This window comes from Lichtheimia ornata (genome assembly GCF_029851405.1).
Source record: "Lichtheimia ornata isolate CBS 291.66 chromosome Unknown scaffold00002, whole genome shotgun sequence".
NCBI lineage: Eukaryota > Fungi > Mucoromycota > Mucoromycetes > Mucorales > Lichtheimiaceae > Lichtheimia > Lichtheimia ornata.
This window is the reverse complement of record NW_026695322.1, coordinates 888776-907676: the sequence shown is the minus strand read 5'-3', so window position 1 is coordinate 907676 and position 18901 is coordinate 888776. Positions and strand designations below refer to the sequence as shown.

At 43.6% G+C, this 18901-nt stretch overlaps 5 protein-coding genes and 1 non-coding gene across 6 annotated transcripts; 5 read left to right on the top strand and 1 right to left on the bottom strand.

The window, feature by feature from the left end:
• Positions 1-2111: 2111 nt before the first annotated feature.
• On the top strand, positions 2112-4162 carry O0I10_000823 (uncharacterized protein; the record flags this gene model as incomplete). Its single annotated transcript, XM_058480926.1, has 7 exons — positions 2112-2210; positions 2289-2347; positions 2427-2480; positions 2545-2695; positions 2758-2966; positions 3022-3153; positions 3223-4162. 7 exons carry the CDS (start codon positions 2112-2114, stop codon positions 4160-4162), a joined length of 1644 nt encoding a protein of 547 aa, XP_058348490.1.
• A 129-nt stretch (positions 4163-4291) lies between these two features.
• O0I10_000822 (uncharacterized protein) lies at positions 4292-7594 on the bottom strand (the record flags this gene model as incomplete). Its single annotated transcript, XM_058480925.1, has 13 exons — positions 4292-4382; positions 4445-4616; positions 4676-4793; positions 4856-5062; positions 5124-5399; positions 5462-5542; positions 5596-5799; positions 5852-6136; positions 6199-6411; positions 6482-6907; positions 6985-7220; positions 7296-7374; positions 7472-7594. 13 exons carry the CDS (start codon positions 7592-7594, stop codon positions 4292-4294), a joined length of 2511 nt encoding a protein of 836 aa, XP_058348489.1.
• Positions 7595-8680: 1086 nt separating this feature from the next.
• O0I10_000821 (uncharacterized protein) lies at positions 8681-10387 on the top strand (the record flags this gene model as incomplete). The annotated part of the gene is made up of 5 exons (XM_058480924.1): positions 8681-8710; positions 8795-9047; positions 9129-9436; positions 9500-10001; positions 10059-10387. 5 exons carry the CDS (start codon positions 8681-8683, stop codon positions 10385-10387), a joined length of 1422 nt encoding a protein of 473 aa, XP_058348488.1.
• A 419-nt stretch (positions 10388-10806) lies between these two features.
• O0I10_000820 lies at positions 10807-10878 on the top strand. Its single transcript has one exon. It is a non-coding gene; the product is annotated as a tRNA-Thr (tRNA).
• A 2335-nt stretch (positions 10879-13213) lies between these two features.
• Positions 13214-15374, top strand: O0I10_000819 (uncharacterized protein; the record flags this gene model as incomplete). The annotated part of the gene is made up of 3 exons (XM_058480923.1): positions 13214-14448; positions 14512-14909; positions 14962-15374. The coding sequence occupies 3 exons, from the start codon at positions 13214-13216 to the stop codon at positions 15372-15374; spliced, it is 2046 nt and encodes a 681-aa protein (XP_058348487.1).
• Positions 15375-16247: 873 nt separating this feature from the next.
• On the top strand, positions 16248-18886 carry O0I10_000818 (uncharacterized protein; the record flags this gene model as incomplete). The annotated part of the gene is made up of 5 exons (XM_058480922.1): positions 16248-16685; positions 16749-17045; positions 17115-17211; positions 17274-17405; positions 17463-18886. The coding sequence occupies 5 exons, from the start codon at positions 16248-16250 to the stop codon at positions 18884-18886; spliced, it is 2388 nt and encodes a 795-aa protein (XP_058348486.1).
• Positions 18887-18901: the final 15 nt, after the last annotated feature.

Genomic DNA, 18901 nt, shown 5'->3' with positions numbered 1-18901 from the left:
GGCGGACACAACAAAACTACCACGCCTACACAGCATTTGGCAGTTGGCACCGTGTAAATGGCTCGGTGGTGATAGAGGGAAATGTCTTTGCCAAACATACAAACACAACTCACACATACACATACATTCATCCATTCATTGTTTACAAGAAGTCCATTGTTCCATTAAAGAAACCTTGTCAAATCCCCCTTTATAAAAGATCATCATCATCATCACCGCACTCAGCTATATTCTGCATGGTGATAAAGAAGCTATACCCACCATCATCATCTACCATCTGATGATCTAGTATGTATACCAAGGGCAATGTTGTTTTCTCTCCTTCTCTCATTTATCCTTTGTGGATACGATGGATATCATCCCGTTTTCTCCGTTGTTACCATTTGCTTTCAACGACTTGAGCTTGTTGAAACCCACCGGATGAAGGCTTCTCCATACTTAATCCCGCAAATGCATATTGCATCAATAGACTACTTTACAACGTGATGTGCCGTGTGCCGTTTTTGGGTGAATAAATAAAATGATGGATGGGCACCGCATTGTCTCGAAGCTGATAGGCTAAATGGTCTTTATATTGAAATGATGGATCGAGCATTGTACATGTACCCCAAACGTCATTCCCCATCAAGCGGCGATATCGCCCGCAATTCGGAGTGTCCCGGTCTTGGGGGAGAGAGAGAGCCCAACGAGCACTGTTGTTCTTCTTGATGTTCCGCAAATCCAAAATGAAACTTTGGTTACCTTGCCATCCAATCATCTTGAACCCTACACCAATATCATAATGGGATCGTATTTGAGAAAGGCCGTATTTACTATGTATAAATGGAAAGATCATTTGAATGTCAATCTACATGATGTTGTCTCTCGTGGGTATTCCAGGAACAATGTGGTACCATGATAGACTATATTTGAAGATCTGGGGTAACCAAACTATCATGCAAGCCTGAGCCATAAGTGAATTGGTGTGTGACATGGATGATCGAGTGCCTTTTATCTTCGATTTGTTTGATATCCTTCTTTTGATGTGATCCTCGGTATCCTGTTGGTTGATCTACTTGTTCCTTGGCCATAGCAACCATAGTACCTTTAATGTCTACTACCTCGTAAAGATGTCTAAAGACAAAACTACATGGCATCATACATACCCATCATCCTTGGAAAGCCCTTTCAACATGGTATTTTAGTCACTTTGACAAACCTGAGTAAGGCGTCCCCCTATAAAAAGGCTCACACACCTATACATTGTTGAGCTTGGATTCTCCCTATCATGAATCAGTATCCATTGCCGTATGCACCTTCTATAATGGTAAAAACTTATGGGAGCACCGAATCAAGTAGTCAACAAGGATCATCCAACAGGAGGATATCTATTAGTTCTCACCTCAAGGACCATATTTCTTGAAGCATTGGCATTTGAATGCACTTAACGCATGTTGAATGCATATGCACAAGTAGCCAATATGAGCATCGTCTGGAAACCTTAACTTGAGAACACATCCAAGTAACACGTCAGAGTTGAGCATGTGACATGTAAAATCATGCAAACCATCCTTTTCACACGCCACCATTTCTCACTATTGCTGTGGCTTCTTGCTATGAAATTGGATAACGAGCCCGACAGCACCATGCAATACCATCATTGACAGGAATACTAGACGTTGATCAACGAATGAGCTAGCGTGGTTGAAGAGTAAAATGAGAAAGAAAATGGCATCATTATTGATCGTGTCATATGAAAGGATACCATCATGCACTCTTTTCATACAATGGCTCATGAAGATGATACATTAATCAGCAAAAGCGGTAGCAAGTGTAATAGAAAATTCACGTGTTATTTCTTGAGTAAGAGAACTATGCTTTTGATATGCAACATGCACATTTATTGACATCTGCTACAGTTCAGGTACGATGAAGGATGAATTTTTGGCTAACGATGATACCAGCGGAGACAAGACGTAACTTGTTTTCTGGGTGGGCTAGTTTTTCCTTTGGCTTGACCCCTTTTTCCACTACTTTGTGTGAAACTCCCTTGCTCTCTATCTCATTCTCTCTCTCTTCCTTTCTTCCTCTCTCATTCTCTCTCTCTCCATCACTTATACCTATTGTACACCATGCTCGACTCTGATGAAGAAGACTACGAGTGCCCTCTCTGCATGGAGGAGCTTGACATTGCCGATCGGAATTTTAGGCCTTGCACATGCGGTTACCAGGTATATAAAGTTGACAAGCATGGGCGAAACAGAGGCATCAACACACCAACATAGAGTAACGTTGAATGATTTCGATAGATCTGTCGCTTTTGTTGGCACCATATTCGAGAAAACTTGAATGGACGATGTCCTGCATGGCAAGTAGTAGTAGTAGTAGTCAGCCTACTATACACGCACACACACACACCCCTCAGCTGACAATCTCTTTTATTCTAGTCGACGAGAGTATTCTGAACAAATGGCAGAGTTCGAGCCTATCAGTGCTGACGAGTAAGTATAGAAAGCGGCTATCGAGAGTATCGTTATCTCTAATCATGATGTGGTGTGCTTTTAGGATTGCACGTATCAAACGAGAAAAGAAGGAGAAGGAACGACAACAAAAAGATATGGAGGCTGCCAATCGACGCCATCTTGCCAACATGCGTGTGGTGCAAAAGAATCTTGTATATGTTATTGGCCTTCATCCCAAACTAGCAACGGAAGAGGTAAGAGGATTTGGATACATTTGAGATGATGGAATTGCAAGTGACCATGATGATGGGAATAGATTATACGATCATGCGACTTTTTCGGCCAGTTTGGAAAGATCGCCAAAGTAGTCATCAACAAACGACCTGTAGCACCCACTTCCAATGCCAGCGGTACGACCACGATGCAACCAAGTGCTGCTGTTTATGTCACATACAACCGAAAAGAGGATGCTGCCAAAGCCATTCATGGTGTGGATGGTAGTGTCATGGCTGGAAGGATATTACGGTAAGAAATGACAATGAAGGAACAAGAGAGAGATGATATTGATCGAAATGTATAGAGCATCTTATGGCACCACAAAGTATTGCACGTATTATCTTCGAAATATGACATGTCCAAATCCAACCTGCTTGTATCTGCATGAACCTGGTGAGGAGGCTGATACTATTTCAAAAGAGGAATTGGCTACAGGGTAAGTGGTGTTGTGTTTCTCTTTGATGTTAAAGGAAAAACAATGGCTGATGGAACTTCTATATCATAGCAAACATCGTATGCGTGATCAAATGTCAACGGATGCTGAGCACCGAGCACATGGTTCTTCTTCAATGATGAATGAGTCATCTTCAGCAGGAGGAAGTGGTGGAGGACGTAAACCAGCTACGCTTGAATCGGTCGCCACCATCTCATACAAATCGGCACGACCTGAATCATCATCCACGACTGCAGTTACAACCAAACCAGCAAGTGTGGGAGGTGATCAAGATGACGACAACAGACCTGCACTTCCAGCAACAGCATCTTGGGCCAAGGCGGGTGGTAGTGGACCCTCGACACCAGTGATGAAATCGGGTGGTTTACCAGAACGATCATTGACACCTGACAACTTTGGTCCACCATTAGCTGTCGCCGTGGCAGCTGCAGCAGCACAAAAGCAACAACAGCAACAGCAACAAGCATCCGCAGCGGCTAAGCGCAAGATTGAAAAGAAAAAGCGAAAAGAACAGATGAAGAGTGAAAGTAGCAGCAATGGATCACGGCCTGCTACACCATCCACTTTACCTGAGCAGAATGATGTTACAGTCGTCGGCAACGGTGAGGGTATGGTTAACGGCAACAATTCACCTTTCTATCTCGATGGCTTGATTGGATTCGTACTTGGTGATGCATTAAATGAGGTGTGCTCATTATCAAGGACAACAACGGATCAAGAGGACATGCCTGTCGGTGTCAGTGCTCTGCATGATGATAATGAGGATGATGGCGGTGAACCAAATACAACCAAGGATATTCAAGACAATGAAGACACCAACAATGACGAGGATGCTGGTATCAGCGCTTTGGAATTTCTCACCAATGCAACACCCACTCACAGCTATACTGGCACCTTCAATCCTTTCACTCATCAAATCCTACGCTCCACTGGTTCTCTTTTCGAAACGCCCATGCGCAAATGCTCTCGTTTTGGTTTTGCTCAAATATAGATAGCATTCATTCATTACCATTTACTCCATACGCTATATAAAAGAAAAAGGTCGATCCAAACATTAAAAATGTATGATTGTACAGATAAAAAGCACATGTGTGGCGTTGTTTATTGATTGATTTTTACTTTACTCGCTCTTGCCATCCAACACAGTACTGAATGTGAAAGGCTCAAATTTGTAACCATCAGCCATATAGAATTTGCCATCAAATTCGACCCTGATAAGTAGAGATAGATTAGCTTACTGTACACTCTCAAAGTCCTTTATAAAATGACTTACCAATGCAAACGAAGGGTGTGCAAGAATGCTGAAAGACCCTCCATGCCGAGCAAAATGAAAATAGTAAGGACAAACCACATGGCAAAGCCAACAAAGATGCCAATCACGGCAATTGGACCGGTAAAGCTGAACCAGATCTTGAATGTCATATCCCACAAGACGCTTGACAGCTCTATAATATCATCATCAGTATTGAGCCATAACGACAATCAAAAAATGATTAACACTTACGTGCGTGAGCAAGGGACAAGGCCCAAAGACGGAGGTATGAAGCAGTGTTGGAGATACAGTTGAGACAAAACTCAATGGTATGAATAGTTTGGTGAATCATCACTTCAGAAAATTCAAACTACAAAAAAAAGACCTTGATATCAGCATCCAATCAATGATACACCACCTTACACGCCATACCTCTTCCTCTTCTTCATCATCGTCAGCATCAGCTGAACCGCCACCAGCATGGCCGTTTTGCTCTTCATCATAGGCAACGTTTTCATCTTCGGCAACCGAGTGATAGCGATGCTTATTGTGTTGGACCTTGAGATAATAAGGCTTGGCAAACCACATCCATGGGACACAAACGACTGCAATCAAGAGTAAAACGGCTTGGATGGGACCCTGATAGAGAGGAAAAGAGATTAGCCAAGATACGCAATGACTCTATTGTGACAAAACTTACCTGACCAGGGTAAAGTTGGTCCTCAGGATTGACATTGCCAGGTGAAAGGAACATGTAAATCAACATGTTGAGCAAGTTGGGAGGGGGGTTGTGAATGTGATTGCCTTCATCGTCAAGTGCCCACCAGTCAACGCTCCACTTGTACAAGATACAGAATGTGAGATAGCCAAAGATGGAAGACATGAACAAAATTTGGGGCACAAATTCGAGCCAAATGAACATCTTGTTCTTAAAGTTGACGTGGTTGTAGACTTGCAAGCAGATACCAAAGGTCATCTACAAGGCAAGATAGATTAGCATTGGGTAAAAAGCATTGCAATAAAAAAAGCGATACAAACATGGATAACACCAATGATGATGGCTTGCTTCATCTTGTAAGAGTTGGTGAAGAGCAAAAAGTTCTCTGATCCGTGCCATGACTATTGGGTTCTGATTGAGTATATTCACGTAAACCCATATTGATTATACATACCGGATCAAGGCCAAATGGATACACGTCGCCATTGGGAGTGGCGTCAATAGTATCAGTGGAATTGTATTCAGTGGGCCAATCAAAGCCAGATTTGAAGAGATCCAACGAAAGCGAAAACATGTCATTGTAAATGAAGCCCACGTAGATAGAAAAGAGACCCATAAGAAGCACCATGTAGCGACCGCTAAAGAACATGCTAAAGATCTATACGACGATTAACACACGTCACTGTGCTTTTTGAAAAAGACATCCATACCTCATCCTTGACATTGGCAAGCTTCTTCTCGTTGATTACCATGTACAATGCAAACAAAAACATCAAGAAACCATGACCAACATCACCAAACATGATGGCAAACAAGAAAGGGAAGGAAATGATGGTGAAAAGACCAGGGTTGACTTCGCGATAGCGTGCAATACCATAGGCATCAATGACATTTTGGAAGCCCTCCGTGAACTTGTTTGTACGATGATACGTAGGTGGGGTCTTTTTGGTGACCAATTCTGTGAGGATAGAAGGCAAGTTGGTGCCAGATGATTCCTATTACGTACAATAATGAGTCGACCCCTGTTGAATGATTCATGCAAAAAAAAGACACCCACCGTAGCGTTCTTGAGAGCGTGTTGGATGATAGGAATATCATTCTTTGGACACCAGCCTTCTGCAATCAAGCATTTGCGATTGACATCATAGTTGAAAAGGTTCATGGTGTGGTATATGGCTTTTTCCTTGCGAACAACCGTTGTCCATGAAGTCAAGTTCTCCGCAATCTTGAGCAACTCGGTGCGACGCGTTTGGCTGGTATTGGACAAGACCTAAATAGAGTATGTGTGTGTGAGGAGGGTCGTCGTCTTCGTCTATGGCAACAAGATCAATACCACGTACATTGTTCAAGTCCTCGATACGCGATGTCACATCAAGCAAAGCATCACGACGCTTATCAGCTGAATCATCCACGCTGTACAAGGTAGCACCCAAGCTTTGAGAGATCTTGCGAATCTTGTTGATGATTTCACGACCATGAGCAAAGATGGCAAAGACGTTCTTTTCCACCACTTCATCGGAATCAGGGTCCACAATAGGTTCATCAATCTCGGCGGAATTCATGTAAAGGTTGCCACGCAACGAACGCCACAAGACACGTTCAAATGTTTGCATACGTTGACGTGAAATGACACCGGTGACATAGCCGAGGTTGAGACGATTCATATCATCTTGGTGTGTTTGTTGTTCGACATCATGTTCCAAGAGCGGGGTTGATGCATCACCTTCATCCATAGAGTTACGAATCGTATCTTGTCTCGACTCGGCCTAATAGTCAAAAATTGAATAAGGCTATCAGTAAATGGATGGGCTCATGTATGTTGAAGGATCGATAGAGAGCCTACCTGTTCAAAGAAACCACCAGATTCACGCAAGACATGACACAGCTCAGTCAACTGAAGATAGCGGCGTTGAAGTGTTTCATAGGAACCATTCATTTGCAGGATACGACTCTCATGCTCCTTGAGCTTCTCCTCCAAATCATCGACTTCTTGAGCAGAACGTGCACGTGAACTGTAAGCAGCAGCTGTCAAAGGGCGCATGGGTATATCCGCCTTTTCGATTTGTGTGTTGAAGAATCCTGTAAAGTGTGAAGCGTCAGCAAGGAGGTGTTTCCGCGTTTCAGCCTTACAATCCAACCCGATAGACTACATACGACAAAGGCGCTCCATTTCGTCCAGGCGTCTAATTTCAGACACAAACGATCGTTGAAAGGCATTGACTTCGGGATTCAACTATACATTTCAATAAAGACGTCGTGTTAAAAAGTTGAATAAGCAAGGAGACATCTGTTGTAGTGTGTGCGTGTGTGTCATGGAAGGGAAAACTTACATCTCTAAACTGCACCTTGCCGATTTCACCCAATTCTGCGACGCAGGGTTGGGCGACCTCAACAGGAATATACAGTTGTATAAGTGACATCTCTTCCGAACGGAAGAGCGTTGAGGGAGCCATTGTGAGCGTTCTAGTGCGTATAGGCAGAAAGAGCAAGTAATACGGCCGCTCGTCGCCTTGTAGCTGCACCACCTCTCATACCAAACCCCGACAACCGGGCATCGACGACAACAACGCCCAAGTCAACCTTCTTTCGCGTTTCATCATCTTCTTCTTTGGTCAACAAAGGCTTCGTCTTCTTTTGCATAAATACCATTTTCCATATTGTATACCCCTTGACTCTTATTCATTCATCCATTTGTCAGTAATGATCATCTTTGCTTCTTCGGAAGGAAACATCCGCAACAACAGCAGTAGCAACATCATAGCAACCATCATCTGTTACTATAGCAACGGGTCTTTAAAGAAGATGAAGAGCAACGAATGCTTTATGCATCTGCTACTCGTTGAGGAACATTATAAACTTGATGATGAGGCTGCTCCGTACATTTAACCGACAACTCAAAAGGAAGAGGATGACATCAAAGTTGAGCAAGAGGAATTGGCTCGTGCCATGATCTAATAATAAGAGAGGGCTTATATAAAGAAAAACAAGTGTATGGATATTGCCAAGAAGGACACAATCAACATGGCATAAATCAATACGTATGTGCCTGCAGCTCGGGAATTCCTCCAGCTGCTGCTTCTATTTGAGGATTATCCAACACGTGTTTCTCAATTGGCCGCAATCAGCTAGTAGCTAGAACCAATGATGCAACATCAGCGCCCTTTTTTCATGACCACAAGATTCAATGCACATGAGAATTGATATCCATATTGTACTCAATAACATTATATCTCACATGGCTTATTCATGCGTGTGATGTGATGAAGCAGTAGCAAGCAATGGGGCGATAAGGATGATGATGATAATGACCAAAGGGCTTTTCCTAATTAACTCGCTAAAATGAATGATTGCATGGATAATGGGTTGATTGTTCCAGCCAAAAAGCAATCGTCCACGTTGATCTTTCAAGTGCGCACACACACACACACAGCACATTACAAAAAAAAAAGCCGATCCTTGTTCTCCGATATACAGTCGGCTTCTTTCCGTTTGCAGATCCCTTTCCTCTTTAACACACATACTGCACATACATACACCTTATGCTCAAAAATTTGGGCCGTTTTAAACAGGTAGGAAACAACAAACATACACAACACACACACAAAAGGTTTATAGACTTTAACATTGACTCAATGGGGGGGTTTCTCATCTAGTGGACTGGTGAGCGGTTGGGTGCTGCCAAACCTACTTTGCAAACCGAGGACATTCAACAACTCGAAGACCAAACAGAGCAATGGCACGATGGGTTCGAACGCATGTACCAAAGTGTCAAGCTTTCCTACGCGCAATTGTCCAAACGCAAAACGTCAGTGCAAGACCCACGTCTGAAATGTCGTCCATTGGAAGCGATCGGCGATTCGTGGATACGTCATGGTGAAGAGATTGCAGAAAACTCTCCCAAGCTAGGTATGAAAAGGAGAATCCATTCATTCATTCATTCATTCTACTGCTACTGTGAGAGAGAATGCTCACGTGTGTGTATCATAGCAACTTCATTGATTAGCCTGGGTCATGCCGAAACTCAAATCTCTGGCCACATGGATATTTTGACAGAGCAGCTCAACAACAATTACCTTCGATTGCTCCGAGACAGCCGAGAATGCTACAAGGATTATCTCGAGATTCGCAGGAAATTGGAAATGCGACGACTCGATTATGCTGCCAATCTCAGCCGTTTGCAAAAGGCCAAAAAGGAGAAGCCACAGCTAGAACAATTGTTACAACAATCTAGAATCAAATATGAGGAAACCGAAAGCGAATTACTACGTCAAATGGTGCAATTGGATGAATACAAGGTATGAGTGTGTGTGTGCTTTATGATACCTCTTTAGGATGCTTATCGAAGGATGATGCATTAGGAACAACATCGTGTCGCTCTAAAGAACTTTCTTGATGCTCAGCTTGATTGTTACATGAAAGCCGTCGAGATGTTGAAGGATGTTCAATCAAGATGGCCTGATGGTGCTGAGGATGATGATGAGGAAGAGGATGAACGAGGAAATCAAGACATCTTGCAAGCACCACCCCCACCCATGCCAGCAATACAAGACACCAAACGTATATCAACTGATTCGGCTTATGAACGATCATCCACAACAAGTGCGAATCCAACAATGCCAACCAATTCTCTTTTACCACCATCTCATACCGACCAACATAACAACAACACTACTGCAACTACAACTACAGCTACCCAACACCCCAAACCATCTTCTATCGCCAGCTCTGCATATACTCCATCCATCATTGAAGGAAATGAATCAAAACGACCTTGTGTATCCGAGCATTCTTATGAACCAAGTAGCGAAGAATCGGCAGCAGCTTCCATGGAGAGCCATGATGAGCGTGAAAGGAAAATGTGTAAGTATCATCTCATGGTGTGTGTGGATGAGGATGTTAGGCTCATATTGTGAATAGCCAAAGTATCAAGCATTCTAGCAAACACCCGTCGTAAGGCTTTATATGATTTCAATGGGGAGCATCCTGAGGATTTATCGTTTACATCGGGTGACATTATCACCGTGCTTGAAGAAATCAATCAAGGATGGTGGCTAGGCGAACTTACCACAACCGATGGGAAAACGCTCAAGGGCATCTTTCCAGTCAATTATACCGAACCATTAGACTCTGCTGTTGATATTCCACCACCACCACTCCCTATCAAGGATGCTTCATTACGACAAGACGCTTCGATGCATCAGCATGCCCGATCCCTTAGCAAGCTTTCGAACGAGCAACCCCATTAATGCATTTCTTCATCCCCATTCATCAACTTTATACATATTTACCTTCACCCACAACCACAACCACCATGCACTTGAACCACTAATTTGCTTTCTTATATAAATCCCTCACTTGACGTCCTTTCTTTTCATTTTGTAATAATCCATTCTCATACCAACAATGATGGTTTTATGTAACTCTCAAGTGTGTGGGTCCATGTAGCATCCCCGACCAACAATGATTGCTTTTGACCTAAAATTGCTAGACACTGAGCTCCCATAAAATGATGCCGTTTTCACCAACGTATATGATGATGCTTGTTTTTATTCTTGTACGCTCACTCTTTGGCGTAGTAACACCACTACTACTACTACTACTACAACACCAACACAAAAGAGGAAGGCCCGGGGGCCTTGTTTCTATTCCCAAACGGCTTGTCATGGCCACTTTAACTCAGTGGCAGAGTGTTGCTCTCGTAAAGCAAAAGTCGTGTGTTCGATCCGCACAAGTAGCAATGGTCGTTTGCGCTATGCTTACGGCTTTCTTTTTTATCGTATGGCATCACTTAGAGTAACAAAATGAGAATCTCGAGGATGACAGCAACACGTCTTGCGAACGAAATGATAGTCGATGGATTTCTGCAAAGGATTCCATGCATGATGATACACGTTTGTATACGTTTGTAATGTCTGAAAGGAAGGCAACGTGACCAGCATCATGTGCTCATAGCTGCTACATCGAAAGGAAAGTTGTAGAAACGCCCGATTGGAAGAATGGGCTAACAACAAAATATCAGGCACCATCCAAACACCGCAAGAACAATGTTTCATGTTACTCGAATCAGCTGCAATAGAATGCTATGTACAGCCAAGCTACGTTTATAAGCGGCAATAAAATGCATGGACTGAAAAATGAATGCATTTATGCAAGAGGCCTTGTTTACCATAGCAACTGCTTCCAAATGTAGGTGCATGTTGTTTGGATGCAAGGTGTCTCAGGGGATGTAGGTTTTCAGCCTCGCAGGCTTACCATACGAATGAATGTGATGATGGCTGTGATGTTCTTCTTAAAGAGGTTGCTCAATGGTAACCAGATACTTTGTGTATGCCTTGTGTTGTTGAACAAGCATTTTTGGTCCTCGCTTTTGAACATGTTTATCCGCGACAATGTTGTCTTGTCCAATGCGGACATTTTTTTGTTGCTCGGTGGCAGACATCACTGGCAATCATGGCACTAAAAGCAAAAGGAGAGAGCAAGAGCAGGAGCGAATGTGATGTTATCATGTATGATCCTTTTTTTCATCTATTTCCCTTTATCGCTCCTGGTGGAGGCTACTTTTTTATATACATGTCCCTATTAAGGCGATGATAAAGGGCACCACCATCATGCTACTGCTATGCTGCTGCTGGTGCAATAGGAGGAGAAGGCGTTGAATAAAAGAAAGGAGTATGTTGACGGTGCATGAATGTGTGTAACCTAATGCATAAATGTGTCAATCACGTAAGGAAACATTCTGGAGAAACCATATTCTTCCTTTTTCATGCAAGGCTAAAAAAGAAAAGCTCGCATATTGCTATATGACATATACGTTCGGACGTCATCAATATGACTATCGTTGGAAAAAGTGATGTATATTTATGCATCGTGTGTTGTTGAACACCCATGTTGTTGTCTCATTTACTACTTGAGAAACATCATCAAAAGGATGCCTCCTGCGCTCTTTTTCTTCCATCCGACTTGTTGGCACTGCGTTTGGATGGGGTATTGAGCATGAGGAGTTACTTTGTGGTCCTATGTGAACCATCATAAGACACGTCTGTATCTAACAGGGATGGTGGTCACTCTCTCCAGGAGGCAAAAGTTTTCATTTTTGTTCTTGTTGTGGATGCCCATTTGCATGGTAACCCTAAAATGGATACACAATGATTACCTACAAGGGAGGATAATTATTGCGAAGGGGGATTGGCGAGCAAGAAGGAGCATTACAGTCCCCATTTCTCACCACTGTATACTGTTCCATGGTAGCTCATTGTTACTCGTTTTATATGCGCCAAAGAGGGGGAGGAGGATGTTGGATGAAACAATTGGGCTGAGCCTTCACTGTACAAAGAGGGGAGGGTGTATAGCTTCTCCAAGGGGATGATGACCATAAGCATAGAGACAAAGGTGTGTACAATGAATACCCCCACCACAAATCATCCAGAGGCTAATGAGAGAAAATGGAATAGGAGAGCACACAAAGGAACAAAGAGCAAGGAAATCGGGGTTAAAAAGGAAAACGTCAAGAGATGAATGAGCATGGATAATGCCAACTAGACAAATAGTGGCATGCTAAAAACCCACATATAATACGTTGCGCACGCGATGTCATCAATGGCACGAGTCGCAGTGTACACATGTGCATTTTCAACTTTTTACTTTGATAGCACCAAAGACATAGAGCAACTTCATTCATCACTGGTCGTGTCGTTTTGATGCTTCTAGGCTGACAGTTTTATGGTAAATCTGCCGATCCTCCCAAAAATTTACGCAAGAGCTTTGATAAAAAGATGATAAAGCGAGGACCCTTGAAATCATTTGGCGGGTGCAAAAGGAGTAAGCAAACGTGTGTGTGAGTGTATGATGGAGAGAAGAAGGGCAGGGAATGTAGTACGTTTATTCTTGTACCTGAAAGTGCAGCACCATCTGCTCAACCCTTATCTAGGGAAGTGTGTGTGTGTGTGTGTGGACATGATATGGGTGTGTATATAAAGAATCAACACCCATGCCCCAGAGCAACAGCACCTTTTGTCTCTCTTTTATTCACCTCTCTTTTTTACATCACCAAAAGGGATCGATAACATCATTCAATGACCCCATCATCGGTATCTGAATCATCCTCACTGGAAAGCATCAATGTTGCAACAAACATGACCAAACGACATGAGAGCATGCTTCCGCCTGAAAAAGAAGAAAGGCTTTTTCGCAGCCCAAAGGAGATGATCAATGACTTGCTGCAGCAAGTAGAACAAACAGAGCTACGACATGCAATGCGAGTTGAAATTAAACGGCTACTCACTGATCATGAGCGACTTGTATCCATGTTACAACAACGATCCGAGCTTTTGGAACACGAAAATGATGAATTACGACATGCATCTCAGGAGCATCAACGTCGATATGAAAAGGCTGTGAGAGAGATGCAATTTTTTAAACGCAAGTACGAGCATCATAGACAACAACAAGAAGAGCAACGACCTCGAAGGAGTTTATCCATCGACTCTCGAACATCATCTGAACAACAACAACAACAACAACAACCTTCACATGCAACCTCTACCGCTGGTGTTGGGGCATTTCCATTAACACCTACAAGCCCACAACCCATTCCAGAAGAACCACAAGATCCATCGTCTTCAACAACAGCCACCACCACTACCACTACCAACAACAATAATAATAAAACAGCAAGCATCACTCTATTTTGCCCTCCACCTTATGATGCAGCTGAGCTAGCACGTATGGCAAAGAGCCCGATCCCAGGACCAGCAACCCTTCCATCTTGCGTAGATCATCCACAACGTGCATTTGGGGATGCTCCACAACGTACATTTGGGGATGTTCCACCATATCAGCCTGCAGTAGTTTATCGAGTACGCCAAAACTCAACGGCAGCCAGCGTACATAGCACACAATCATCAAGTACTGAAGGTGCTAATACTATTGCCAGCCAAGGTACAAAATCAACAGTGTCAACGGTATCATCGGTACCATCCTCAGCATCGTCAGCGTCTTCATCGTCATCATCATCATCCGCAGGAGGAGACAAAGCACGTAAAAAACAATCATGGCAACAACAACAACAACCTGTAAACCTACCAACCCCATCCACCACTACCAATACCACAACCACCATGTCTCCAAATACAGTGCATTCAGTACCCATGACACCTGTACGCTCTAGCACTGCCACAAATGGGTATACAGGTGCCTCCCTTATCCAACAACGGCGTGTCGATCCATTGATATTTGGTGGCTCTGATGGATTATGGGATACCATTGCCAAGAGTAAAGGAAGCGATGCAACCGTGGAAAAGATCATCAGGTATGTAAGCAATGTATGTAACACTTTTTTTACTCATGTATGCATGTACATGTACTACTATAGCAACTTTTTACGGAGAGGGGGATCGCCTAATACATCCAAGCAATCGGGATCTGCAAATGCTGTCAAATATGGATATGGGATGATTCATGCATTGATTGTGACCAAGGCACCTGGATCGTTAGATTTGCTGTTACAACAAGGTGCTAATCCCAATGTGATGACGTTGAGTCAAATTGAAGATGACAAGGTCACGCCTTGTTATTTGGCTGCTGAAGTGGGCTGGTTGACCGGATTACAAAAGCTGGTGCAAGCAGGTGGTGATCTAGTAGCTGCGCGTGGTGCTGGTATCAAAAACAAGACGGCCCTTCATGTTGCAGCCGAACATTGCCATGCTGCTGTGGTCGAGTATATCGTCAATGTCACTCAAGGTGCTCTCAACTTGGAAGAAGATAGTCAAGGTAACATCATGTTGTTGTCATGGTAAAAATATGCATTCACACATGGGGACAGGTGCAACGGTATTGCATTATGCATGCGCGTCGGGTCATACAGACCTTGTGTCGTTTCTAGCTCGGTCGTGTCAGATTCCAGTGAATCAGCCTGATCATCGAGGCGAATTGCCGTTGCATTGGGCTGCACGTCATGGTCGATTGGAGGTGGTGACCCTCTTGGTGGAACGGTGTGGATGCGATGTGAATGCCTATGTGCCTCGTAAAGTGGGGACTCCGCTTGATTTGGCTAAAGCTGGCAGTCAACGTCGTCTTGTTGATTATTTAAAGGGACTCGGTGCATTGACAGGCAAAAAGATGGATCGTCGTCGTGAAGAGGAGAATGAAAATGAAGGCTATCTCGAGAACAAATTTGCCAAGAATGGTTTTGCAGGTTTCTTTGTAGGCGGAGAAGAGGATGTCGACTTCTTTTGATATGTGCAGCAGTAATATGATCGACAGCAAGGAGAACAAGAAAAGGAGAACAATCCTATATAAAAAAGGTCATCCACACTCTCTCTCTTTGATCACGACAACAACGTTTTTTGCTGTACTTGCTTGCAGACGCATGCGTCTAGGCACCACGCATCATCATCATCATCACGGTCTTTATTCATTTTCTTACTTACCCCCTCCCCCCAATATTCTATCTCCTTATCATCATTATCATCATGGCTCATTTCTATACTTATACTCTCTCTTAAAACCTCTCCATGGCTCCGTATTATTGCCCTCGTGCTCTTTTTTGTAAAAAAGTAACATCTCGCATCAAACAAGCCTGTGCTTGCATGATCCACGTGCTATTCACTCTTACCCTAAATAATCAAGTTGCTTGTATTTTGAAAACACCAATAAACAAGTGACCCAATCCCGACGTTTTTCAACATTGAAAGCAATTAGCTGTTTATGTGTGGGTGTGGGTGGGTGGATGATGAGAGTGGCAAAACAAGATAATGCTTTTTACTAGGTATGGCAGGTACGATGGTTGTTCCTTTTATAGGTGGATGCACAACATTTGTTTCTCTTTTTCTTTATTCCCTTTTCACCATTGAACGCACATCTTGTTCACACACACGCACAACGCATATACATTTACATATATATATATACATACATACATAACGCACGCATACGCATCCTCGCATACATACATCACGCTCTCTCACATTATCTTTGCCTTTCCTCCCATTTACCGCCGCCCTCGTTTACTGCTGGTATCTCTTTTTCATTTTCGCCACCAACTCCACCACCTCCTGAACTCTTTGTTGATTCTCTTTCAACCCACCCATTACGCCACCATTGCCTCCAATGCCACTTCGACACGTTGCTGATCAATTCCGAAGTAAATGGCGGCGATCCTCTACCAAGACTGACGACATGCACACCACGAGTGGTTCAGCTGCCGCCGTTCTAGTATCCGCACGGACCAGTATCGATACCAACGTTGACTCTGCAACCAAACAACGACATCCTTTATCATTATCCTCAGGGCAAAAACAACATAGACAACCAGGTGCTGCTCCTCCTGCTGCTTCTCCTGTTCCTGTTACCAACAACAACAACAACCAGCAGCAACAACCATCATCCTCATCACAACAACCAGCAGCAGCACCATTGGCACCTAACCCAGATTATGCATTGGATGGGATTGGCGAATATGTGTTTCTAGAACAGTTGGGACATGGCAAATTTAGCAAAGTGATGCTTGCTCAGCATTATCAAACAGGGGACAAATATGCTGTAAAGGTAATACCCAATTTGCACATTCCGAGATTTATTCATTCATTTACTCATTCATTGGATTGACAGATCATTGATAAGCGATTGCATGGGTACCGAATTCTATCTCGATTGGTGCGTGAAATTACACTCATGGAGTCCCTTGATCATCCCAACGTTGTACACTTGTATGAAACATTCGAAACAGCTGATTCATTATTCCTGGTCATGGAATACGTACGAGGCGTCAATTTGGATGAATATCTTCAACAACAATCAAATAATCGAGGCGCATTAAAGGAAGATGAAGCACGCCACATTTTTCGTCAAATCGTTGCCGCCGTGGATTATTGCCATAGTCAATACGTCGTGCATCGAGATCTCAAGGTAGGATTAAATACGAAGGCTGTAGGGTGATGATGGATGGCTAAAAAGAAGGGATGATGATCTTTTTAGGCACCCAATGTTTTGTTGATGCCGGATGGTCAAGTACGATTGGCTGATTTTGGTTTGGGAAATCGGTTTGGGTTGCAGCGACTAAAGACGATCTGTGGTATGTTCTTATTGTTGCTGTTGATATGAAATCATCCTTTATTGACTTTGGATGTCGTATAGGCTCCATGCTTTATTACAGTCCAGAGATTATTACGGGTCAAAAGTATGTGGGACCTGAAGTGGATTGCTGGTGCCTGGGGATTCTATTGTATCGCATGACGGTGGGCAGTGAGACGTTTGGACATGCACGTAGTAAGTTAATAATACAGTGTTCACGTGTTCCATTGTTTACACATTTGTATAATTTAGCTGTGGGCGAACTAAAAAAGGATGTGGTGGGTGCCAACTACCCGATGCCTGATCACCTGAGTGACGATTTGCAACGTACCATCCGCAAATGTCTTACATTGGACCGGCGTCGTCGATTGGGTGTACGACAAGTCCTCGATGATGATGCGTGGCTCAGCAACCATGGTGCACTCCCATCCCCTTTTGAACAAATCGATGCTGCTGTGGAAGATACAACACGAGTGCGGGTGGATCGTGAACGATTACGACGTCAATATTTACGTGATATGGAAGAACGTGGGCGCAGTGGCATGTTGCCTACGATACGCAAAACGGTCATGTATCACCCTATCAACGCATCCATTTATTTCACTGGCGCCATGCAACATTCGCCAAGCCTCGAAGAAAGTTTACGTACAAAGGAGTTGATGCGTGCTGATTTATACAAGGAGATTCGGGTCATCATCAACCAAGTACGCTTACGCCCTGTTGCCAATGCCAGCATGAAACCACCCCTTGTTCAACATTTTCTCCAAAAGTTTAAACGTGGCAATAGCAACAGCAGCATCACCACCGCCACTGGATTATCCACCACCGCCAAACAAACAATCCGCCGATCCACATCAGCCCTTCATTTCTCACATTTTTACAAAAAGGCTGCCAAAGATCAGGTCAATTATTACACCATTGAATGCAATGTACGTGCCGTATCATCAACGACAGCAGTTTCATCCGATGCATCCAATGATATGCCTACTCCCTCGATACCGTTACCATCACCACCCCATCATAGCACTCCTCATCAGGATGAATATGAAATGATCTTGTTGGTGCGTTCTGCTTGTGAATTGTTGGGCATCACCTATCGGCACGAATCTCGAACACGGCTCTTGTGTGTACTTACATTGCGTAATTATCGAGAAGATCCTGGTCAGCTCAAAGAAAAACACCATCATCAGCATCATCAGCAAGCAAGACGAGCTTCATCACAAATGACATCCGGTGGGACAAGTGAACATACAAGTAGCGTATTGAGTGATAATAGCTGGGCCAGCAAACTCAAGCGACTCTCATTACCACTACTGTCAAATCATTTCCACAATCATAATCAACAACAAGCAAGGATATGGTCCAATTCAATTCAAATCAACTCATCAGCTACACCAGCAAGTGTCGCAAGTGGCCAACAACATTACGATACGGCAGCTGCTCATGCTGCTGAACCATCCTCCTCTTCGTCCACACAGCCAATGACTTCATCCGAGGATGGGACTGCCATGTTTGCTATCGAAGCCTTTGCTATCCAGCCTACTAAACAACAACAACAGCAACAACGTGTCGTCGCTTTGCGATATTCATGCGTCAACGGATCGACAAAGGTTTATAAGCTGGCCACTGGATGGGTGGGTGGCGTGTTGTCCTCGACAAAAACCGTAGGCGCCTGATGATGATGATAATAC